Source organism: Euprymna scolopes, chromosome 2 (assembly GCF_053919585.1).
Source record: "Euprymna scolopes isolate OS-2025 chromosome 2, ASM5391958v1, whole genome shotgun sequence".
Taxonomy (NCBI): Eukaryota; Metazoa; Mollusca; class Cephalopoda; order Sepiida; family Sepiolidae; genus Euprymna; species Euprymna scolopes.
The window spans coordinates 65,771,120-65,798,061 of record NC_136483.1 but is presented as its reverse complement, the minus strand read 5'-3'; the positions used below and the strand labels follow the sequence as shown (position 1 = coordinate 65,798,061).

General features: G+C 36.6%; 1 protein-coding gene across 2 annotated transcripts in view; it reads right to left on the bottom strand.

The window, feature by feature from the left end:
* Nucleotides 1–26,942, bottom strand: part of LOC145291808 (transient receptor potential cation channel subfamily A member 1-like) — a 198,149-nt gene that overhangs the window by 135,537 nt on the left and 35,670 nt on the right. Inside the window, exon 1 of one of the 2 annotated variants that reach the window (XM_080137719.1) lies at nucleotides 2,166–3,057. The exons of the other annotated variant lie outside the window; for it this stretch is intronic. Within the exon in view, the coding sequence (XP_079993845.1) occupies nucleotides 2,166–2,366 (201 nt within the window). The 5' untranslated portion in view covers nucleotides 2,367–3,057. Of the gene's footprint in view, nucleotides 1–2,165; nucleotides 3,058–26,942 lie in introns of those variants that run through there. 2 annotated transcript variants of the gene reach the window in all.

Here is a 26,942-nt window from a genome sequence, read left to right as displayed (position 1 = left end):
TGTTGACTCTTCTGGCGGCCATGTTGTAAGCCCTAACGGTATTTTTGGAGATTACCTTTTCACTTTCAATATTTACCTATATCATGAAGATTTGAAAAGTTTCATTTTTTTGTATTTACATAATAAAATCGATGTTTTCCTCTCCATTTGATATAATTCAAATTATACCTATTTAACTTGACATAAAAACACACACAGAAGGCCTTACATTTCCTGGGATTGAATGATGAATCATAAGTTCTTTTGTACCTAACACATAATACCATATTCTCTTTGTATCCTTATTACATTTTATAGCATTCAATTTAGAGTGCAGGTGAAGGGTATATTGAATATTGGATGAAAAAGTAAATTAATTGACATATACTGAAATAAACTTCGGTAAATTATAGTTTTTAATTATCTCGAGGCACACCCGGCGTTCCCTGAGAGTCAATAAAAACCTTTACGAACTCATGCCGTATTTTTCTTTTTTATTTCTACAAATTTTATTTTATAAATAATCTAAAATAAAATTGCTTATTTCTTTTTATAGATGGCAAACACGACCGTAGATCTCTAGAGCATATTAACATTGATTATTACATTCGATTGGAGAGTCTTTGTTTTATGTTTTGCAAATTTTATACTCGGCGAACACAGAACGTTATTGCAATGTTGAAAACAGGTTGCATTTTATTTCCGTTTTTTATTTTTTATTTTTTAAAATTTATTTTTAAAATTTTATTTTTTCATTTATTTTTATTTATTTATTTATTTTTTATGAGGATTGATCATTTGTATGATTAAGGTTTTTCAGACAACTTTCCTCGTCTTGGATGTTATTTCCACAGCGTTTCAGCCGATGTAACATCCGACCTTCTTCAAGTAAGTCTTTACGAACTCCGGGATTTTATGTTTAAACTAGAAGATGCACCCGGTGTTGGCCGGTGTTTAACGTAATGTTAAATTCCTTTAAAAAAAAAAGTAGAATAAATAAAGATATGAAGTAAAAAAACAAAAAACAAAAAGAAACTGAGAAATGTGTATGCGTGTTTTTTTCTAAACAGTTTATTCTTGTAAGTAAAAAAAAAAAAAATACTCGAGCTAAGATCGAAACCAGAACCTAAAGACTGTGTGACAAGTACAATAACCATCAGGCCACCTTGACATGATCTTTAAAAAGTGTTTACAAACCTAATTATTCTTAACATAATGTGAACGATTCGCGCATGCGCAGTCGTGAAACAGTTAACAAAGAGCTAAAAATCTAATGACCCCCCAAGTACCAATTAAAATTTTTTTAACCCCCTAGAAACCCTTTTGTCCGGATGAAAACCGACTAAAATGTTTTCCATATGTCTGAATACCATATATACCAAATTTCAAGTCTGTAGATAAAAAATTCATTGAGTATATAGGTTGAAAATTATCCTCACACACGCACACATTTTCACTTTTATAGATATATAGACTAGTTAGTTCAATATATATTCACACACGTTGAACTTACACAGAAATGGACTTGGCCAGAAAATTTTTAAATATGTACAATTAATAAAAAGGAAAGTATATAAATTAAAGTCGCGTTGCTTCGTTTTTCTACACTTAACCTATTCACCACTTCTGACCTTGGCATCTGTTTACAAGCGGTTAAATATTACCACTGTAATACAATGGAATTACCCCACTTCACAATTAGAACCAAAAATACGAGCGAAATTAAATAGAAAATTAGGAATGATAAAAATACAAACAAGTTCAAATAAAATGCCGTATTTAGTTTTAATAGATGTCAAACACGAATGTAGATCCCCACGAAAATGTTGAACTCCCTTTGATAAATTATTTCAGAATTATGGGGGTCTATCTCCAGAACTCGCGAAAGAAAAGCTAAGATCAAAACTAGAGCGTTATTTTTTTTGGCAGCACAAGCCACGAGAAACTGAAATCAGAATGTTTACATAAACAATATCAGCTGACGAAGATTGCTCTATTCATTTTTACGAAGGGCTGTATAGAAGAAGAAGAAAAAAGTAAAGGCGTTATCTGAATACAGATAGCTTATGGGTATGCAGAAAAAATACGTAGAAAATAGAGAAGGTATGTAGGTCGGTATGTGGCTACGCTACAAATAAGCGTAACGACGAGTTAGGGTTAGTTTGATATAAATAAAACACCCTTACCTCAAACATGGTTTCAATTTGCCAGTCTTCAGTGAATCCACGCCCTAAAAGGGCTAGCTCACAAAAGGGTCCGGATTTCATTCCAATATCGATATTTATTGCCGTGATGTCCTTTTCTTCACCCTTCGTAGCATCGGACACTTTGCTTCGCCATAGTCCCCAAAACCGGTTCCTCTTGCACATAAGTTTCCGATTCGACATTCTCCGATTTGAGATGAACGATCTTTCTTAGAGATCAACAATGCCTTGTCTTTTGTTCTTTCTATCTATCGCTCTCTCTCTTTCCCCCCTCTCTCTCTTACTCTCTCTCTCTTTCTCTCTCTCTCTTCTCCTCTGTCTCTATATATTTATATGTTATACACCATATGATAAATTACCACGAGTAAATAACTATCATCGTATATGTTACTAATTATTTACTTATTATGTACGTTTCATGTTAGTTTTGATAACAGTATATTTTTTTCAGATAAGTTCTTGCGTCGATCTCGAGGTCGGTCAATCTGTTTATTACTCTTCAGTCTGGTCTGTGAAACTTCTGTTATTCAAAAAACTGTTTCAACCGTGATGAGATTTCGTCAGTGTTCATGTACGGAATGCCTTAGTCCAACCAATTATCGTTCAGAAATTTGGATATTATTTTCATACCGACATCTTAACACCTATTCACCTTTCTTGTTCAATAATTTTCCCTCTTTCCCTGAAACGATATTATCTGAATGTACATTCCTCATGTTTAATGCGCGGATAATTATGATTTCCGTGTCATGTGCTTGTATTAAAAAGCTGTGAATACGTTTGTCCAATATGGAGTGACTGAATAAGGGCGAGCCGACTGGAGAGCGTATTGGTTGTCATTTGTGTACATTACAATATGTCAATCGGTTATTCCGCGATCTAAGGAAAAGAAAAAAAAATCCGCTGATATCCGGTTGACTGATTCTAGATAATTTCTAGTTGTCCTATTGAGAACGTGTATTATAAGGACTATAATATGTGTGGGTGAAAGAGAGAAAGAGAAAGAGATAACGAGAGAGAAAGAGAGAGATAGAGAGAAAGAAAGAGAGAGAGAGAGAAAGAGAGAGAGAGAGAGAGAGAGGGGAGAACGAGAAACATGAAGAAAAAGTAAAAAAGGGAGGTAGTAGACTGTATAAAAGGATGACAGGTAGGTAATAGATAAAAACGGGCATAAATAGACGAATGAGGTGAAAGGTAGAAAAGAGAAGGATGGGAATAAGATAGAAGAAGTGAAAAAGAAGGTGAAAAAAGAATACGAGAGATTATAAAAGAAATAGTAAAGAAGTACGAGCGTCTTCAATAAGTTTCCAGATTTCTTTTTGTACAAGCATTTACAACTGTCGTAGACTCTTGAAATTTCAGTATGTTATTATTGTACATCTTATGGGATGACTTACAAATTTTTATGATTTCAGGTTCAAATGAGAAGCTACAGTAGGAAATGGAATACACCCTACTAAAGCCTGATTGTCACAGCTGGCGACTGGTTGGTTGTTTTTGTTTTACGACATATCAACCCTTTTTAGGTTATTTAATGCCGAATCCAAATATTTTGAAGAAAGTTTTTTAATAGAATATATTTGTTGTTTTCAAATCGGTTTCTATTCAATCCATACTTGGGACTCTAACAGGTACTACCACTCCGGGTCAGAGTGGACCTGGGAGCAATGGCAATTAAAGGGTGGCTCCACACTTTCCAAAGCCCGCAAATTGTGGTCTCACCACTGGATATAGTTTAAGGTCATATCCAGGACCCACAGCTGGCGAATTTCAAAAATGCAATCTGAACCTTGTAGTGATATTATAGAACTATTTTCATACGTGTAATATCTGTAACCCCTTAGCGTATAAATATAGATAGTATAACTCACTCCACAATTTCAAAAAGTGATAATTCCTAGGAGGTATCACGATGAACGAACATATACTACATCATCCCGCCCCCAAAAGGTAATACCTAGTAAAGTGGTATCATGACATGACAAATACTAAATTACCCCCCTTTAGAGAAAGGAGAAGGGGTTGCTGGAAAGGTGGTCTTATTATAAAAGAACAGATACCGCATTACTTCCAATGAACTTTTTTCTGTTTTTGCTATATATATATATATATATATATATATATATATATATATATATATATATATATATATATATAAATTGTATATACACACACACACGCGCGCGCATGTAAACAATTTTTTATAAAAAGGCTTGGGGAATGTATTAAGTAGGTTTAACTCCACACGGTGAATGTGGTATTGTGATAAGTGGTGCCATTAATCTCCAAAGTTTTTTAAGACAAATCAGAAAGACCCCGTACCCTTCCCTCAAATTTCTTATGGGCTTCATGCTTAACTTTCTTGTATGTTTTTTTTTCATTTTTTGTGTTATAACTTTATTTGTAAATTCATGAAATAAACTATATAAATAAGATAAAATTGTATTATCTGTTCTCAGAATCCTCACGACGCCAGACGTTTTACTAATTGTATAAAACAGGAAGTTTTCGTGTGAACTACCACCCTCTATTTAGTAAACCGCTTTAATTAATATTAATAACTAGCTTTAATTAATATTAATAACTAGCGACGACAGATAAAATCGAGTACACTCAACATCAAGTACACTCAACATCGTCTTACCATCAAAGCTTACTTTGTGAACTCGGAGTATGGGAAATTCCCATATGCACAAAACAAAATCACTGAAAAAAAAATACCTTAACTAAAGGTAAGGATAATGAGTAAACTTTGGATAAAATGCCAGAATTCGAACCTAGAACCTTCTGATCCGTAGTTAGACGTGTTATCTATTGCGCCACAATTCCTGTCCCTATGCCGAAAAATGTTACCGCGACTGTATACATACAGTGCTAAATTCCGTTGACATGGGCAGGTAACTTTTTCGACAATTGCACGAAACGGCCTAAAAACCCTTATTTCTGGCTTTTTGTGTGACTCGGCATTGTTACGAACCATATATTGATAAGGAAAATCTAGGGACTCACACCTTTCAGGGTGCATCCGTTCGAAAGTTTTATTGGTACACACACACACACACACACACACACACACACACACACACACACACCTACACACAAATAAATAAATAAATAAACATTTAGAATTTTATTAATAGTATAGATCATAATGCAATGAAACTTGTCCAAACAGTAGTAGGAACTCTCTATGAAGCAAGTGGACAGCAGAAGATATTGGTGTTTGGAATAAACAGCCTAACTTGTAATAGTCATGTGTTATCGGCTGCTTTCCTTTCGGCCTCCAAATAATGTTGGATCATCAGAGCAAATATTCTAATCATTATCTCTGAATGTATATACCATGCACTGGATAATGTAAGGGAGGCTAGGGCAGTAGCGTTAGATATATCTAAGGCTTTTAAATCTGGCACGATGGTCTTTTCATGAAAATTTAATCATATGGTGTTACCGAACGAATACTTAACATAGTCAACTCCGTCTTATACAAGAGAAAGATTCAGGTTGTTCCTGATGGTCGTATGTCAAAACAACAGGATATGAATATAGGTGTGCCATAAGGGTTGATCCTTTGACCTTTATTATTTCTCATGACCACCCTGATAAAATTGTCTCCGAGATGGGTATATTTGTTGATGACACTACGCTCTATAACAGACACGTGGGAAAAACGAATGAACACATAAGAAAATGGCGATAGTGAAATGGGGACGTAAATAAACAGTAACATTTAATGCTGCCAAGACTAAGCTTTCTTTTAGTAATTACAAGAACCCTTCTGAAGTACCCATAGCCATAACTAATAACACCCTAACAGAACTCATCGCTCAAACTCTTCGGTTTATCATTCACAGGCAACATGAATTGAAGCAAATAACAAGGTGAGCTCTCAAAACATACTCTCTCTCTCTCTCTCTCTCTCTCTCTCTCTCTCTCTCTCTCTCTCTCTCTGATAGTTCTTCTGCAATCTATGCAGTGTTCGGCCCTGGACGCAACTCTACAATTTCCCTCCGTTTTCTCATGGCAAACATTGTTCTTGCACTTAACTCACTTCCATTATCTGACTCTTCATCATCTAACATTATGACTGCCAGCAATAAGGGCTAATCCCAAACATTTCCATCGCTCACTGTATTCCAAAAGAAAACAGCATTAACACGGAAAATTAAAACAATATTTTTTCAGTGCGCATTATCTATACTAACTTTGTGACGTCATTAAAGATTCTACAATGTTAGTGCACACTAATTAAACAGATAAAATCTTAGAAAAATCTTAGAATTATTTCTAATTGCAACACTCAAGTCATTATACCAACTCTTGCTACGTTGTTGGGAAAAAAATCGCTATTCCCCAGGGCATGAGAAACTCAAACATAGTCACCCTATAAAAGAATAAAGGGGACCGTAGCGATTACAATAATTATAGGGGCATCTTGCCACTGAACATAGTTGGCAAACTGTGTGAAACTGCAAGTTCTTGCTGAGAAAATGCACCCTGAATTATAGGGTGGCTTTCGATCTCAAAGTTCCATGATCTTCTCACTACGTCAACTCCAGAAGTGCAGAGAACAAAATAGGCCATTGTATATTGCCTTCCTTGGCTTTACTAAGGTATTCGCCCTTGTCAGTAGAGAAGGGTTATTAAAGATTTTGCATCTCATTGACTGCCCTCCCAAACTCCTGAGCTTTATAGAGTCATTTTACGATGGTATGATGAGCACCGTGCTATTCGACGGGGGACACAACTGTTGAATTTGGTGTAAAAAAGCGATGGGTGTGTTTGTCCTTAATCTATTTAGCATTTTCTTTGCCCTTTTCCTGAGACATGCATTCAATTCGTCAAAAGAGTTTACCCTCGCTCCATATCGGATGGCCGCCTCTCTATCATCAATCACCTCTAGTCCAGGATCAAAGTCAGACAAGTTACCATCAAGGACCTGTCTGTTGATGATGCAGTGGTAGCATCTCAGACTGAAGAAGGACTTCAAAGACTCATGGACAGGTTTTTCAAAGCTCTCAAACAATTCAGCCTCACCATCAGCCTGAAGAAATGTCCAATGTCCCGGGTCTACATCTTAAAATAACCCATCTCTCTATGTAAAACTCAACAAGCGCATCGGAAAGGCATCCACCACTCTTGAAAAATTGACAATTCGGGTGTGGGGAGAATAAACATCTCATCTCCACAAAAGTGAACGTTTACATGACTTGTGTTATTAGCACCGTTCTGTACGACAACGGAGCATGAACAACCTACAGCCACCAAGAACAGAAACTGAATATATTTCACATGCGTAGTCTTGGGAGAATTTTTAGAATTTCTTGGAAAAACAAAATTACAAACAATGCTGTGTTCGCAAATGCTGGTATCCCACCTATGTTAACCCTCTTCTGCCAAAGACGCCTGCACTTGTTAGGCCATGTGCACCGCATGGACAATGAGCAAATCCCAAAAGACATTTTCTATGGTGAATTTATTATTGGCAAAAGGAAAATTGATCGTCCTTACCTCCGCTATGTCGATGTTTGCAAACGCGTCATGAAAGCAGGCCAAAATTAAAATCCACAACGTCTGGAGACAAACGATAACCAAAGGCCTGGTCACTGGGGAAAGATCCATTGCAGAAAGAACTAAAAGAATATCCAGGAAGGCCAGTCAATAAAACCCAAAAACCACCTACATGATGCACCGACCTTCACAGACGACGTTTACAACTGACAATGTAGATCGAAGATAGGTTTATTCAGCCACAGAAGACGGTGGAAAGACAAAAAAAAAAAAAAACTTTATAAATGGGTGCCTCACGAATTGAACGACAACCAAAAGAAACGCTGTTTGAAGTGTGATCTTCCCTTCTTTTACGCAACAACAACAAAAAAAAAACGTTTCTCGATCGGGTTGTGACATGCGATGGAAGGTGTATTCTTTACGACAACCGGCGACGCTCAGCTCAGTGGTTAGATGTCGACAAAGCCAGAGTTGCACCAGAAGAAGGTCATGTTGACTGTTTGGTGGTCTGTGACCGGTGTCGTCCATTAAAGTTTTTTGAATGGAGGCGAAACCGTTACAACAGAGAAGTACTGTCAACAAATGGATGAAATGCATAAGAACCTTCGATGACATCAACACCCAGCATTAGTCAACAGAAAAGGCTCAATTCTCCTCAATGACAATGCTAAACCGACCCTGCAGAAGTTGAACGAACTGGGCTACGAAACTCTAGCTCATTCGCCATACTCCAGGCCTCTCACCTACCGACTACCACGTTTCCAAGCATCTCGACAACTTTCTACATGAGAAATGCTTCAAAAACCTAAGCGATATCAAAAACACCTTCAGCGACTTCATCGCTACCAGAACGCAAGATTTTTTATGTTATTGGCATAAATACACTTGTTTTGCATTAGCAAAAGTGTGTTTCAATCAATAAATTTCGATCAATAAATTTTTGTTTGAGCCGAGATGTGTTCATCTGAATTTAATAGTTAACTGCAAAAACTTTCTTTTCAACCTGATACAATCACCATAAATTATTTTTCTTTTTATCCTTTGTAAACCTTAAACTAAACAGAACTGTCACGAGCAGAGTTTCTTTCCAAGAACTACACGTCGGCGATACACAAATTACGAAATTGCTTTCATTACAACCTGGTCATTTTCAGATCAAATGTTAATTTCTTGTTGAAACGTCCCCTTAAATATGAATTTCTGCTCAGTTCCAACCATCATTATTAATCCTCACGATGTTGTCCACCTGACGAATTCATTAATACTTATTAGTTGGACTTTAGTCCTTGCTAAGCGAGTTTCTGTTGGTACAAAAACAAAAAAAAACTTTATCATTAATTTTCTTAACAAGTCGAATAAAATCAATGAATTTTGTAAGGATAGACATTACGATTCTGTATTTGATATTGCCCTTCCCTCTGTAAAAGTAAATTATACAGATTGATATTGAAAGCATCAGGTAATTTCCACGGACTTCCGTTAGATTCTGTTTCTGACAAAACTGAATATCGACAAAACTCGTTTAACAGACAATTAGTAAATGTCAAACAGAAATAAGCGGAACAGCCGCCATTATATAACAGCTAAACTGAAACGATGAGTGGCGCACGCGCGTGTGTGTGTGTGAAAGAGAGATGGAGATAGAGGTGGAAGGAGAACAGAAAGGGACTGAAGGAAACCGCGAGAGAAACAAAAACGGTTTCAGGATCGAAGTACACATCATTAATAAAATGGTAATTTGGCATTTAATTTATTGGTTTGACGAAGTTCATTCAATAAAGTGCATATTGCTATAAAACGCCTTACGTGTCATTCGGGGGGAAAACATACTTCATTCCACGTGGGTGGGTGTTTCTCGCTTCAGCGTGATTATTATTATTATTATTATTATTATTATTATTATTATTATTATTATTATTATTATTATTATTTACAACTATTACTTGCAGGGTAACTTGACGTCACACTTTTTTCTTTTATCATTTTTTTTTCGTTTTCCGATTAAGAAAACAGAGTATAATTTTGTGTAGTTGCATATCGGCTGTTGTCGTAACTCGTTGGCAGCCAATTAAGAGCAAATCTATAAAAATAAAACAGTAGATGTGTGTGTGTGTGTGTGTGTGTGTGTGTGTGTGTGTGTGTGTGTGTGTGTGTGTGTGGAGGAGTTAGGCGACCATCATAGAGCGCGTCGGTACATATACGTATAGTCTCATCCAACGGTATGTTGGTAAAGAGACTAGAGACTGCTCTACGGTTTTCTAAAGAGATTCTTATTGAACTCGTTTTAATGTGTACAAAATCTGTGGAGTTTAGTTTTTGTGATATTATGTACTGTCAGGTCGACGGGGTTTCAATGGGGAGTCTGTTGGCCCCAACTTTAGCGGATATTTTCATATAGTATATTTCATATACTATGAATCCGTTCTGTTCAGCTTTATAACAAAACCCACTACATATTTCAGATATGTTGACGACACTTTTGCTATTTTTCCATCGCAAGGTGAAGCGTCAATATTTTTTAATAGGTTGAATTCTTTGCATGGGGCTATAAAGTTCACTATGGAAAGTGAGAAGGACAATTCGCTTCCCTTCTTGGATGTTCTTGTCGAACGTTCAAGGGGGGGGGGGCTTTCTCACTACAATTTATAGGAGGCCGACATTTACTGGCCTATATGTGAACTGGTTGTCTTTTGTACCAAAATCACGTAAGGTCGGCTTAATTAATACTTTGGTACATAAAGCCCTCATGATTTGTTCGCCTAACAGATTAGACGCCGAACTCGATAAGATCAGGGGAATATTCATCAATAATGGTTATCCTGTTGACCTTATTGATGACTGTATTTTCAAAAAGGTTGCGGATTTTTAATCCCCTAAAAAGTTTGAACCTTTTAAATGCCCGGTTTATTTAAAATTACCGTGGATTGTTGTAGTTTTCTTGATGTAAAATATGCAATATATAGGAAAAAGAGAGGAAAAGATAATTGTGTACAACGGTTGGTTGATTTGAAATTCAAATATGTTTGAAATTCAAAACTGGACCTCTATACAAAACCGGCAACTAGATTAATTAATTCCACCAAACCGGAAATCGGAAGAACAAGTTAGTAAATGTTAGAAAAAGTTCATCTTAAAATGAAAGAAAACCAATAGATAACCACCATGAACCCTATTACTTAAAAGAAAGAATATAATATATATATTATAATGAAAGAATATATATATACTAGCAAAGATACCCGTGCTTCGCACGGAGCTTTGTTGCGCACTCGGGTACCAAAATCTGTGGGCACCTTTCCAGTAAGTTGATGTTGTAAGAGCAACGATTGCATAAGGTGATTAACATTTTAACTACCTCTTGTAGTGACTGAAATTCAATCAGGAACTTCACAAAACATTTTCATCAAAAAGGAAGGTTACTTGATGTTACATAGTAAATTTTTCATTGAAGTCATTTTCAACTCTTGCTTAAATTTTATCTTGCACATTCAATACTAAAAACTTACCACAATCAGATCATGTCAGTTTTTCCTCATATCCATTTCTCGAACTTTTCACTAAAGAGCCTCAGGGTAAACTATATTTCTGCTGCTTTGATTTGGAGCCAGAATGTAGAGTTTTTCTGAACTTCCTGTCCGGCTGATGGAGACGTAGAACATACCGTGACTGAAGCAGTCTGATGTCAAGTCTACGCCAATGGTGTTAAATGTCTGACCTTGACTTTTGTTTATGCTCATTGCAAAACACACCTTCACAGGAAATTGGAGTCTCCGGAATTTAAATGGAAGTACTGAGTCCGATGGAACTAAGGGGATCCTTGGCAGTAGAACGGTTTCGCCTTTGTAGGGACCACAGGAAATGGTGGCCTCAAGTACATTGGTGTGCAATCTGGTGATAACACATCTGGTTCCGTTTGTTATTTTTGGCGGTTCCAAGGATCGAAGAATCATGATTGGCGATCCAATTTTGAGATTTAAAATGTGTGGAGGCATTCCAAATATCTCCAAAGAGTTTAAAAACTCCACAGGGTAGTGAACAGCTTCATATTCATTAGTAGCTGAATCAACTGACTTGTATTGCTTTGTGTCTCCTAGAAATTCATCCATTATTGAATTGTTCAAATGATTCACATTGCTGTTTAATGGCGAAATAATAGCCCTCTCAGCAAGCCAATCCGGTGATTTTCCATTGTTTTGCAGGTCTGGGTACACTTTGTCTTTCAGTTGCTTCTGATTACCGACACATTTACCAAGCGCAGTTAGAATCTTAATTGTGTCAGGTGAAGAAGTGATAGGAAACTGACCATTACCGATTTGGAGAAGCAATTTTGAGAAGTCTGCTGCAGCTGTGTTATCAGAGATATAGGCTCTCATATTAGTAGTCAGTCTCTTCACTATAACGTGCCTCCAGAGATAGGATTGTTTCAAACTTGCATTGACAATGTTAGCCCTTGTGCCATTTTTAACCACTGGGAGGATTTGACGGAAATCACCGCAAAATAAGGTTGGAATGCCACCCATGGGATTCTTGTTTCCTGTGATGTCTTGCAGTGTTCGGTCAATTGCTTCATAAGCACTCTTGTGCGTCATTGGGGCTTCGTCTACAATGATTGCAGAGGTGTCTCTAATTACATTTGCCAAGGCTGAGTTACCAGTAATTTTGCAAACTGGCTGATCCATTCGATGAGTATCCAAGGGTACTTTAAAAGTGCTGTGAAGAGTGCGGCCACCTTGTAGTAGAGTAGCAGCAATGCCACTGAATGCTGTTGCAAGCACAATCTTTCTCATGGATCTAATCTTTGCAAGGATCAAATTGATTACAAAAGTCTTGCCCGTACCACCTGGAGCATCAAGAAACATCATGTTTTTGTTCATTTCACCTTGTGCTTCCAACATTGCCATGAATGAATTGTAAACTTCTCTTTGAGAATCGGTCAGTTTTTCTTGCATATTTTCTGCTTGTAGGGAAGTTCTTCAAGATTATAAGTAACTTCACGTTGATACTCTCTCGCGAGTCTTTCATCTCTCCCTTGCATTGGTGCAGGTAATCCATAGCTTGCCAATGGTTGACCGCACATAAGGAGAACTTTTTCTTCAATTAGACAAAGAGTTTTATTGTAGATGTCCTCATTAAAATCTGCTTCTGGATTGTTAACTTCTTGCCTGTATCTGTGAAGAATGTCTTCAGATATTACATCACGAAAAGCCATCCAGATCTCAAGAGGATTTCTTGGCTCACAGGCTGTTAAAATTATCACAAATAGGCTTCGCAAATTTGAAGGTGATTGAGTGGCACTTGCCTCTCCTACTGCTTGATGCAAGTGATGGTCATTTTCTAGAAGGCCTCGAGCAAGGCACGCTGCTCTGTATGTTTCAAACACCTGACCATTGTATGCTCGCAAATTTTGAAATGAAGTTGGACCAGCAACCTCATTGAGCAACAGGCGTAAGAAATAACACTCCCCTGCTTTTGGACTAATCGTGTAGATTCTCCCAATGCATGGTGCCTTCCATACATCATCATTTTCAGTACCTTCAACTTGTACCCCACGCATTCTTCTCATCCATTTCTTTGTCGATTTGTTCCAAGTGTAAAACTCAGGGACTTCTACGTATTTGAGACCCCTTGCAAAGTCATCCTCATGGCAGAGTTGAAAAAATGCTGTCAAAGTTGTGGCAGGCGGTGGACCTTGGGCTCGTTCCAGAGCAGTATCAGCTGAGAACATGACACGCTGCCCATTTTCAAGATGAACAGAAAGTTGTACAATTGGGGGGAAATGTTCATGGATGGGATGTTCCAATATCCTCCAGGCTGCCTCTGAACTGCCGACATACCTTGCATTCTGGAACTGCTGGATCTCATCCACAATGTGACTTTGTACTTGGCCTTGTTGGTTAGCTGCTCCATCAGTTCTTTGTAGTTCAAACACTGCTTGATCACATCCTTTATTCACGTATTTGAGGACATATTTGATGCTTTGGATCGAGCTGCAAATTTCTACGTTAATGTGAGCGTTGAACTGCTGAAGGAGGACCTTGTTGTACGGAACAATCCACTGGTTTGTTATTTCTTGATTAACATACCGACCATTTCTCTTCATCCTTATTGTACTAGTCTGGCCTCCATCTTCTGGTTTTCTTCGCCTGTACTTGGGGTAAGAGTCTTGGCCTTGCTTGGTACACTGAAGAAATTCTTTTGGGTATTTTTTGGAACATTTGTTGTCAATCATACATGGACAATTTGGATTAAATGGTCCACAAGGTCCATGCACCATATGTGCCATCACTTTAGCATGAAGATCAGGATCTTCCTCTTTGTCAGGGATCTCTGCAGATATGCAGAGATCCATTTTTTCTGGTAGAAGTTTGTCCTCTGGGGCCTGCCAGGTGAGGATGTGTGCATGCGGCAGTCCTCTTTTTTGATATTCAATACTGTACAGGAAAGCCCTCAACCTGCCAAATCCTCCCTTTTTAATAAATTCAAGTAACTTTTTTAGCTTCTGCCTGAAAACCCTGGCAACAATATCTGGACGATCCTGAGGGTCTTGCCCTTGAAGACAATTTTCTGTAATTTCTGTCCACTTTGGATTTGTTGTGAACATGATGAAGAGGTCGGCTCGGCCCATTCGCCGAACATATGCCATGGCATCACTTTGACGCTCAAACATGTATCGAGGGCCTCCTGTATAAGTTGCCGGAAGTACAACTCGTTGACCAAACTGTTCTGGATTCCCATCCTCCCTAAGAATTGAATCTCTCAAGTTGCTATAATTGTCAGCTCTCAGGGTCTGTTGCTCACGCCTCAGGAACTGTAAACGTTCTGTTTCAATCTTGCAGTACACATCCACCAGCCATTGTTGAAATAGCCTTCGGTACCAGAGAAAATAGTTTCCAGGCCGAGTCATTAAATGGTACGAATAAAATTGCTGTTGGGTAACTTTTCGCCCATTGGATGCCTTCATGTAGATGTTGTAAGATGGAGAACCATAGAGGTACATTAACGGGTACATTAAAGTATCGTAGAGGGGATGTAGTTCGGAGATCCATTTTAATGTATCATTTCTAAAACGCAAGACAATATCCCGGTTAGCTGTTGGTTCATTCTCCATTAATATTCCAATCTCATACGTTGTTGTTGGAGCATTGAATCGCCGTGGATGCTCTTCTTGCGGCCTTCGGTCTTCCCTTATGACAACTTTATGTTCTACCAAGTGTTCTTCTTCAATCCTCTCCTTTGTTGTTTTCAGCTGACAAATAAAGCTGTTGTTCTCATGTAAAAATTCAGTCAGACTTTGGAGAATGTCTCTATTGAGTCTACTGTCACGTCCCCGATTATGTAGTTCCTCTTCCAGACTATCCAAGAAGTAGACTTGAATAAACTTTGCTGTTTCATCTTCAGGTGGTAAAAGACTCCCAATCTGGTGGCAAACCTGGCCTCGAATTCTAAAAGAAGGATTCCACCCATGTACTGCCGCAATTTTGTGACCAAATGATGTCATTGCAAAACAATTGTTATAACTGCGTAGATTTTGCAGAAAATCTTTAGAGATGGGACCATTGCCGGAGAGCAAATCTTGAAGCAACTGAGGCAGTGGTGGAAAGCTATCAAGCACAACTTTGCCAGAAGAACAACAACAACCAGAGGTTTCTCCTTTAAATTTTACAGCTGAGCAATGTTGACATACTTTGTCCATTTTTCCTATATCAGCTGTAGTGAGAGAGTCATTTTTGTTGTAGAGCAATCCTTTTCTATTGCAGTGTTCTATTTCATGGTGTCTCAAAGCAGTCATTCGTTGTCTAGCTGCCTCGTTTTCTGTCAATTGCTGGGGCAAAGTCATACTCTCTCTCCATGCAGCCTCTCGTTGTTGCCCTTGGTATAGGCGAAAGCTTCGTTGGGTTTCCGATTCATTCTGATGTCGTTGAGCCACTCTCAACTCACCTTGTGTACGTCTACTTACCTCATATAATTCATTCGATCGTAATATTGCTTCTCTTTCCAGTGCATATCTTTGCCTTTCTTGAATTTCATCTTGTGATGAATTTAACCGCCTTACAGCATGTCTAGTTCTGTCAGCTTCACGTTGGGTTTCTCTTTCCAAATCTGACAGTCTTGCTCTCCTTTCTCTTTGACGTATCCTGTTAAGTTCTAGACGTCTTTCTCTATCTGAATTGTTTTCATTGGAGCGAATTGCAGCAACTCTTAGTCTATTAGCTTCCAATCTTTCCATTCTTTCTTCCTCACTTTCGTTTCTACTTCGTTTGGGTGGCATAATTTCGGTTTTAAACGGAATTGTTTAACGATATTAATGATTGTAAATTAATTAAGCGTAAAGGAAATGTATACTAACTGAAATGGACGAACTATAAATAATATTTCTGAATAGTACAATTATAAACAATTATATTGTACCTATTTACTATGCCTCCCCACGGGACAGAGTTAGACACCAGGGTCGTTTTTTAACGTTGAGAAAAGGTACAAAAATAAAAATTGTCTCAGTCGTGAAGGATTTCTCCTCCACCGAAAGAGAACAAGAAAATGAAGTGCAGCATCTGAAGAACAGATACTACACTTTGATCTTGACCAAAAGGAATGAATAAAAGCGACCTACGCGTGACTCATTACTTCCGGGTGTAAACGTCACAGTCTAAAAGTAATAATTAAAAAAAAAAGTAAATGTAAAATAAATGTAATACCAACTTAGGTTAACTAAGTAAACAGTACAATTAAAACAGTTCTATTAAAACAAATAATTACTAAGATCTAGGTAATTGTTAGTCTCATTGTTATGGTTTTAAAGAAAAAAATGTGTAAAAAAAAGTTCTGCTTTTGTGAGTACGTGTATTTCTTTTAAATTACATAACCTTTTTATTTTATTATTTATATCTCTTTTAAATTTATATATTTTGTTAGTAAACTGGAAGAAATTCAGTTGAATAAAACCTTGTTCGTGTTCTTTACGTTAAACTCATATTTTTATAAAAGGTTCATCCGGTTTAAAGAAAGCACTAAGTTTAAATAAGACTGGAAATAACTAATTCAACATATAAATAGAAAAATGAAATAAATATAAGCTTTAAGTCTTAAGATAGTAATAATCAAAATGTAATAAATTATTTGTAGTTCAAATCTATGATAAACAGGCTTTCGAAATAGGCTCGACCAGAAAGATTAAATTGGAACGAAATTATAATCTCCGTGCCATTTTCAAAACAACCCCACAAAAGTAACGATATCCTGCAGTTGGTTAAATGACAATGGTTGTAAGAAAAATGTAAAAGAAAATGCGCTTATCTGTTTATTTTGACCTGTTTTATTTTATGGTGAGGTGAACATCGTAGCTCACCATAATTTAATTAAAAAAAAATTGGCTATAACTGGAAGAGAGCGTTATGTTTTGGGGGTTGTTTAAAAAATAGAATGGAAATAAAGTTAGTTCCGTTTTAATTGTCTTTAATTGCGGCAAGCGCTAACAAAATCGAAAAATCACTGTTTACATTCGAAATGTTAACTTTTATAGGTTTACAGGTTTGCTGACAAGGCTGGGGGTGTTTAATACAATTATTTTACTAAATTGATTTTTTTCATTTAAAAATAAAATTATTTCTTTTTTAATAAAGTTTTATTTTAAAATATTTGTTTTTGTTTATTTATATAAAATTACGATAGTTTAATTGTATTCTTTCAATTATATTGGCAAGTAAAATATAAAAGATTAAAACGGAACGAAATTGAAATTTCCATTACATTTTCAATACAATCCCAAAACATAAAGCCTTCCTCGCCAATGAATTGTTTTGATAATATACGTAAAGTGAAATAAATCGAATATAAAATTAAATGAAAATATATTAAATAATTAAATGTTAAATAGATTTTGTAAATAGTACAGTTGAAATGATTAAAATATTTCCAATATGTAATAAGGTCGAGGTAATTAGTTAAAGAGATTTAATATAATGTGATATGCAAATGAGCATAAGTCATTCGATATGGGGGTGGTTTGTAGACTAGTATATAAAGAAATTAGGCATTGATTCTTATGTCTCCTATAACAGAAACATCCTAAAATGGGTTCTAATGTTTCTCTACCAGGAGAGATCTACCCTCTTACCTCCTTTATATTTCGTTGATGATGGAGAGCTGTACACACAGACAGAAACACATGAACCCTATTACTTTATAAATATATATATATATATATATATATATATATATATATATATATATATATATATATAGTAATTTATAAAATATATATGGCGATTAAGCTACACTGAATATTCGGCGTTTCATCCACTCTAGCTCTACCTACGTATTGAGCACTTTTGAAGTAAATACTTAAAGTTTACGCACAAATCTATACCTTCGTATATTAATTTTATGTGAGTAAATGAAGTAGTTATATATATATATATATATATATATATATATATATATATATATATATAGTGTGTGTGTGTGTGTGTGTGTGTGTGTTGCGTGCATTTATTCTTTGAGGAATTATATTCCCGAATGAAAGTTCAGTTCTTGCTGGAGAAACAATAGTAATTATAATTGAAGATAAATGCTGAAAATTTAATTAAAGGCGACATCTTGTGAAGAAAATAAACAACAATGTTAATAGAGCTAGTAATAAAAAATGATATGCAAGTACTAAAAGATAAATATGCAGAATGAGGTTTGCGTGAAATTATCTTTTGTAAACAAATGTTCTGTTAACAAGTTTTCGCACTTCGGCACCAGTTGCTCGCTCTTTCGATTGTAGGAAGAATGGCGTTACTTACGAAAGTCGTCTGGGGCCTCTGTCAGAATGCAGCCGACCGTTAACCGACGTCGACCGTAGCAGTGAAAATGGAAAAGGAGCCCGAAGTGTTTGAGTTTATATAGGCTGGGTCACGTGATCACGGGTAGTGATTAGCCATACCTTTTGGCCAATCAGTGCGATTCTTAAAGTGACAAGAAAAGACAACCACACGTACCGATCTATGAGTGTCTTATAACGACACAGACAGAAAACCTAAGTGTGTTAAGTTTAAATTCAGTTTGTTCCATGGACACAATCTCATTAAACCGATACTTGGTATTAGGTCTAACTTCTTGTCAAGGAGATTAATAAAATAAACATAGTCGTAACTAACCATGTGTAAGTGTCTACTTTAAATCTGGCTCGAAGATTTTTGTAACATTATAGATGTTCCTATTTACAATGCCTCCCCACGGGACAGAGTTAGACACCAGGGTCGTTTTTTAACGTGGAGAAAAAGAACAAAAATAAAAATTGTCTCAGTCGTGAAGGATTTCTCCTCCACTGACAGAGAACAAGAAATTGATGTGCAGCATCTGAAGAACAGATGGTATTTATTTGCTCCCCCACCGAGCAAATTAGGCACAAGGCCGATTTTTAATGTTAGGACTGAAGGGGAAATGGGGAACAACTCCCCGGGGAGTAGGGGAGCTGGATAGTGACAATTGGTATGAAGGGTTACCCCTACATTGACCAAGATCGCCCCCACATATGGTCTTTGCTTGCAGTATCTGCCGGACCAGATACTACACTTTGATCTTGTCCCGAAGGCCAAGGCGAAGCCAGACAAGCGATTCAAATAAATGAGAAAGATACTAGCTACTCCCTTTCTTTCACCATTCGTTTAGCTTGTGTTTTTTTTTCTCCCTCTTTAATTTTTCGTAATTTTACTCCCCCCCCTATTCTCACACGCACTCTATGATGTTTATTAATTTACCAGTTGTTTTGACCAGTTCCATTGTACTCCCAGTAGTGCCAATCCTTCTTCTGATTCTAATTTGCAAAGTCATTGTCACCCTATATTTTTCCTTTGTTTTTAATACACGGTTCTGTTGGCAAATTGAGTCGACAACTGTATTCTCCTGGGATAAACGCCTTCTTATAGCTTCAAAATGCCAAAAAATATAATTCGTTAATACAATAATTTTATTTATTTTCAGTCGGCTGATTTAATGACTATGTCTGATTCAATATGGAATAACCACTCCTTAAAGTGTTTGTTTGCACGGCCGATTTTGAGTGCATCAATAACACACACACACACACACACACACACACACACACACACACACACACACACACACATATAATCAAGTCATATAGTCGTTAATATATTTTTATAAGACATGGCGCAGTTAATAATCTTTCTGGGAAAAATATGCCCGTTAAAATCAAAATATAGGTGTGTAACTGAAATGACATGATTGTGTTTTTATGTAATTTATTGATGGAGATTATATGTAGTAATTATTATAGGGGTTGCTTCTATGGTGTGAGAGGGTTAACCTATGTCTACAATTAAATTATGTTCTTTTAATAAAAGTTTATTTATTAATGGCGCTACATTATAGAAACCTGCACGTTGTTTATTTGTGCTTGAATTTGCAATAAGCGCTGATTCGAGAAGTTTCCGGTGTGGTTCATTTGAAATAAATTTAACTATTTTTGCTTGTTTTAAGTCAAAAGTATGATTATGATCCAATGAATGGGAGAATAATGCATTCAGAGAATTACTATTTTTTTTATATCTGTTTTATGTTCATTGAGCCTTTTTTCTAATTTACACGGGATTTCACCAACGTATCTATGATGGCAATTTTGGCAAGGTACAGTGTATATGCCTTCATTGGAAACTGGTTTATTTTGGAGATGTTTTGTTGTTTTTAATGTTTGTCTCATAGTTTGTGATGTTTGTATTATGGGAATTCCTAGTTTGTTTAGTGTGTTACAAATTATTGTATTAATGGTGTGTGAAGACAACATGCTTGCCAGTCGGTTTGCTTCAAACTCCACATTGAAAATCTGAAAAATCACCCCTGCTTAGGTGCATGATATCATAAAAGCCTAGACACCTCAAAAGCATGTGGACTCGATCTCATTCCGGCTGTACTATTAAAAAAGTACTCTACAACAAATGCCTAAACAAATTTTGCTTTCCTGACTGCTGGAAAACTGCTTATGTGGTACCAGTTTACAAGAATTCTGGCGAAAGAACTGACCCATTAAATCATCGTCCCATTAGCCTCCTTCCGCTTTTTGCCGAAATATTTGTCCATAATTAACCAAGCTTTAGTCTATCTCCTTACAGCCGCTAAACTTCTGACGAACCAACAATTTGGATTTAGGTAAGCCCGTTCTACATCAGATATCCTAACTGTAATCTCTGAAAGTACATACCATACACTGGACAAAGTAGGTGAGAGTAGAGCGGTAGCCCTAGATATATCTAAGTCTTTTGGCAGGGTTTGGCACGATGGTCCTCTCAGGAAAATCAGATCATTCAGTATCGCTGGACGAATACATAACATAATCAAATACTTCTTTAAAAAGAGAAAAATCCAGGTTGTCCTCGACAGTCGTACATCTACAAAATATGATATAAATGCAAGTGCACCTCAGGGGTCTACTCTTGGACCTTTATTATTCCTAATATTCATAAATGACCTCCTTAATAAAATTCTCTCTGAGATGGGTATATTTGTTGGTGACACAACGCTCTATAACAGGCATAAGGGGGAAACAAATGAACACATATCTAAGAAAATGGCAGAAACACTAGAGGAAGACCTCCAATCTGTGGTTGAATGGGAACAAAAATGGATCGTCACATATAATGCTGCCAAGACTAAGCTTGTTTCCTTAAATAATTACAAGAAACCTTCTGAACCCCCCAATAGTTATGGCTAAAGATTCATTACCTAAAAGTATTTCTTTCAAACATCCTCCGCTTAACATTCACAAGGAATATAAGGTGGAACAGATATATTGAGAAAATTGCCAGGGTCGCTGCAAGGAATGTGGGCTCTCTCTATCGTGCTAGAAAGTTACTTACACCTGAAAGTATCATGTACTTCTATAATACCACCATTCGCCCATGTATGGAGTACTGTTGTCACATTTGGGCTGACGCATCTGCTACTAGTCTCTCACTCCTGGACAGGGTTCAAAAGAGAGTGGTCAACCTGATAGGTCCTGAACTGTCATCTAAGCTTCAGCCTCTGTCCCATCTACGAAATGTTGCATCGCTCTGCCTGTTCTACAAGTATTTTTATGGTAGATGCTCCGACGAACTACAAACCCTTGTACCCCTTCGACGTAAATACTCCCGAAAAACCCTACAAGCAGCAAAATCCCACTCATAAGCAGTATTTTAAGTTATAAATTTGTTATATTTTTGCTAGAATATCTTGTCTTTTTCTTTTCCAGTTTTAACAACTATCCTTTACTTTTCTAAGTTTAATCTTAAGCATAGTACTTTCCATGCTCGCATTTTTCTATGTAATATATATATATATATATATATATATATATATATATATATATATATATATATGTACTAGCAAAAGTTTCCGTCGTTGACTGGGTTCAAAAACAGCCTACAGAAAGTGGACTCTGATTTATGAAAGTATGATAGTTATGAAAAGGAAGGGTTGTAAAGAGATAGCTTCGAATTTGGGGGTATCAAAACCAAAGCAAAATATGATGAAAGTAAAAATAAAATAGATAAACCCCATAATGTATTATACCATACCTGTTCACACTGAAACACTTATCACAATATTCTGTGGATCTATATTAAAAAACCTTGTTAAACTTTGTGACATATCTATGGAGGTCAGGCGCGAACGAACACCCCATAATTATATTATACCATATTTCTTCAAACTGAAACATAATTATCAAAGTATACTTACGCAGATAGATATGAAAAGTATTTATTAAAGTTTGTGCCTATTTCCATTCTATGGAGGTCAGGCGCAAACGCAGACCCCACATTTTTATTATACCATCCCTATTTAATTAAAATATACTTATCAAAGTATTATTATGTACATCTATATCAAAAACACTTGTAAACGTTTTTTTTTTAATTTTTAATTTTTTTATTTCCATACTTTGTGGACCAGGCACGTACGCAGACCCCACAATTTTAATGAATCATCATTATGCCAGATCAAACATACCCATTCCTGTGTCTCGATACATCTTCTATCATTATATGTGATCAGTTTTCTATAATAGTCAACCATATAGGAGCCTATTCGTGACCAGACACACACATATACTAGTGTACTGGTGACATAAGAAAACGTCATGTATTTTAAAACAATATGAAATTAGATATTTAAAGCTTCAATCATTTTATATTGTTGTTTCACCCTCAAATGCGGCATAGTGTTACTTGGACGTAATGGGTTACTATTTAGGGCCAGATCTACAAGGATACTATGATCCTTACATAATCAACGCTCTGATCCCCATCTGGCATCAATTGTGATAGATGGCTCTCGTCTGGGTGAGGCCCCGTGTTTTGACAAGCTTCTGGGTTTGACCTTTACTCCTGATCTGAAATGGAACACGTACATCAAGTCTGTTGCCAAGGTCGCTGGAAAGATGGTGGGATCCTTCTACCGCTCCAGAAGATATCTCACTACGGATGCAATTCTCTATCTATATAAAAGCCAAGTATGTCCAAGGATGGAATACTGTTGCCATATCTGGGCAGGAGCTGCTAAAAACAGCCTATCCTGCCTTGACAGAGTACAAAATAGACTTCGTGGCTTAGTGGGGGATGCCCTTTTCTCTACCCTGCAACCTATCTCTCACAGAAGAGACGTTGCGAGCCTGTCCTTGTTTTATCGTTATTTCCATGGCAGATGCTCGTCTGAACTCCAATCTCTTGTCCCCCCTCGCTAATTTTTCACGAAAAACACCCGTCTAGCTGAATCCACTGTGAAAAATTTCCCCCACTCTATATCTGTGCCTAAATCAAAACGCAGATTCCATGAACAAAGCTTCTTTCTTAGAACTGCACGCCTGTGGAACTCTGTTCCGTCTGCCTGCTTTCCTCCGGACTACAACTTGGTTGTCTTCAAGTCCAATGTTAACAAATTCCTAATGAACCGCCCCCTTAAGTAAACATATCAGCAAATCTCCTCACTAACGTAATGTACTTGCAATAACCCTTATCCCTGAGTGGCTTCCGGGCCTTGATAAGTGGTGATCACTGTGTAAAAAAAAAAAGAAAAAAAAAAAAGGGAGATGATCAGCGAAATGTCTGTTTACATTACACTTGAACTTCTGCATGTCAGTACAGTCAGGTTAGTCGGAGGTATTTCCATCATGGAGGTATTTCCATCATGGAGGTATTTCCGTCACGAGGGGGTACAAGTACATTGGGTTTTCATAATACATTTAATTAACATACGTGCAAAACAGGCATAGAGGTGCAATATTTCGTTGATGAGACAGAGGTTGGAGTTTGGTTGACAGTGCAAGACCTATTAGGTTAGAGACTCTTTTTTGGACCTTGTCGAAGAGGGAATGGCTAGTGACAGATAAACCAGCACAGATGTGCCAACAATACTCCATGCATGAGCGAATGGTGGCTTTGTAGAGGCGACCAATGGCTGAGAATGGTTTCTTGTAATTATTAAATGAAACAAGCTTAGTCTTGGCAGAATTGAATGCTACCATCCATTTATGTCCTCTATTCTACTATGGACTTGAGGCCTTTCTTTAAGGTTTCAGCCATTGCCTTAGATATGTGTTCATTCATTTTCCCCTCGTGTCTATCATAGATCATGGTGTCATGAGCAAATATATCTATCACGGAGACAATTTTATCAGTCAGATAATTTATGAATATCAGGAATAGTACTTTTATGAATATCAGGAATAATAAAGGTTCAAGGATCGATACTTGTGGCACACCTGCATTTATATCATGTTGCTTAGACATACAACTGTCGAGGGCAACCTGGATTTTTTTTTTCTTATTTTAGAAAGATTTTATGTTAAGTATTTGTCCAGTAATGCCATATGGTTTAATTTTTATGAGAAGACTATCGTGCCAGACTTTTTCAAAGGTCTTAGATATATCTAGAGCTACTGCCCTCACCTCCACAGCATTACCCAATGCATGGTATGCAGTTTAAGAGATTACAGTTAGAATAAGTGCAGTAGAACGTTTGCCTAAATCCATACTGTCGATCAAAAAGGAGTTTAGTATATGAGGTAGTCAACTAGTACTTGATTGATTAAGGATTCAAACATTTTGATGAAGAGACGGCGATAGATAATTGAGTGGGTAAGTTCTTTTGATAGAATTATTGAAAATTGGTACCACAAGAAGCAATTTTCTATCGGCCAGGAAAATAAAATTCGGTCAGTCATTTTGGGGGAGTTTAGAGGGAACAGGAGCATCCTCAACAAAGCATATTTAATTGAATAGCAGGGGTGAAATCAAAACCACACGCCTTCGAGTGGTATTTTTAATAGTATAACTGGGATGAGATCAGGGTTACACACCTTCGATGTGTCTAGTTTTTTTTATGCTATCTCGAACATGAGCATGATTTTCAGATTATTGAGTATGGCTTCAATCCGAAAAAAAAAAAAATGGGAGGGAGTGGTTTGTTCTTTCTGAAGTGGATTTGGATGAAAACCTCGAACAAGCAGATTAGTACTCTCGTTTGCCGTACAAACATGGTTGTTGGAGGTGGGGAACCTTATGAAATAAACCTTTATGTCAAAATCTATTTGATATGTTAAGAGCTATTGCTCTTGAGAAGAACCCCTCATAGATTTATTCACTAGTCCTATGTGAAATTACAGTCAGCTGTATGTCTCATAGGATGGGAACCATATTGCTTGTCACTGAGTAGGTCGTTTTTGCTGACGTGGTTGATAATTTCTCTACAGGACGTAATAAAAAACAAAAAAACAAATACAAACAAAATAATCGCTCAAAAACAGAAATTTAACTACTGATAACCTTAAAATTATCCTAATCTAATACAAGCAACTTATTTTGAACAATTCAGCATGTTAAAATACATACATAAGTAAAAAAATATACATAACGTCTTTTAACACTCGATAATCGCACAAACTTATAAAATTAAATCAACTTCTACACATGATGTAATTCTGCTAAAAGACATATACAGCCTCTTTGAAGTCTTGATAATCGCTCAAAATTAATAACATTAAATACCCTTAAAATTTTGCTACGATAAGCTCTAACAAAAGGTTTCAGAATTATTAGTATTTTAACACGCATTGGTACCTCTTTCCTTGTACACACAGAACTAACATAAAATGTAATCAAACATTCATTGCTCTTTCCTTGCTCAGACGGAACACTCTCAAAATGTAAACACAGCATTGATTTGGGAATGTAAATATGCTCAAAATACCGACACGCCTCTACTCCCAACCCCAAAATACCCCTAAAAATTATCTTTTATGGGTAACAATAATTTTCGATTTTTGAGCGATTATCAAGACTTTAATGATGCTGTATATTTTCTGAATTTTTTATTTCTGTTGACAATAAAATTTTATATTCTCGACTGATTACCTAGGTTACAAAGTTGTGACTTATAGCGTCGACACTTTCTTTTTAGAACTGATTAAACGCTTTCAAATGAGTTAAGACACAATAATATTATGCAGGTAGGTATAAGCGTACAGTTTATAGGCTGCAGAAACACTTATTTGTTATATATTTGTTTTCTTACCACTTTTACTCCATCTGGAGTAATTTATTAGTTGGAAAATGTGCTAGAGCTACTTTTAGAAAAAATGCTTGCAGTATATGAGAAGAAAAACGATGACCGACTTGAAAGATGCCATCATCTGTTGAAGACAGTTATCTATCTTTGTTTTCGCTCGATCTAAAGAGTTAATAAATGCTATCTATATAATCACCCAGTACCTGCAGGTTATCACCACAAACCAACACTAATCGCCAGAAACCAACAGTGCTGACAATCAGAGACAGTGGCTTCAACTAGCTACCACTGGAAAACCATGCTTGATAGTGGAAGCCAGATTATTTCATTTGGGCCACGCCCGCCAGAGTTCGCTATTTTCCAGGGGCAGCTGTGGCCATCAACAATAATCATAGTTTAAGTTGTTTTCGATGGTGGGTGGGGGCTTTAATGATTCTGTTCTGGGTCTGTCAGGTTTCCACTGGGCAACGCCGGTTAATGGATCCTGCTAGTAAATAATATTTCCGTATACGCTAATATGTGCATTCATCCAGCTGATCCCTTGATGTCCAAATTGCAATTTTAATGGAACAATGTCATTTTATCTAAAAAGGAATGTGCCCATCAAGCTCAGACAATGATGCTTGAAACTGAAAAATATTTGAAGATTTTTGCTTTTACATATCTAAATCCATTTTGTACGATCGAAGTGAAGCATTGGCA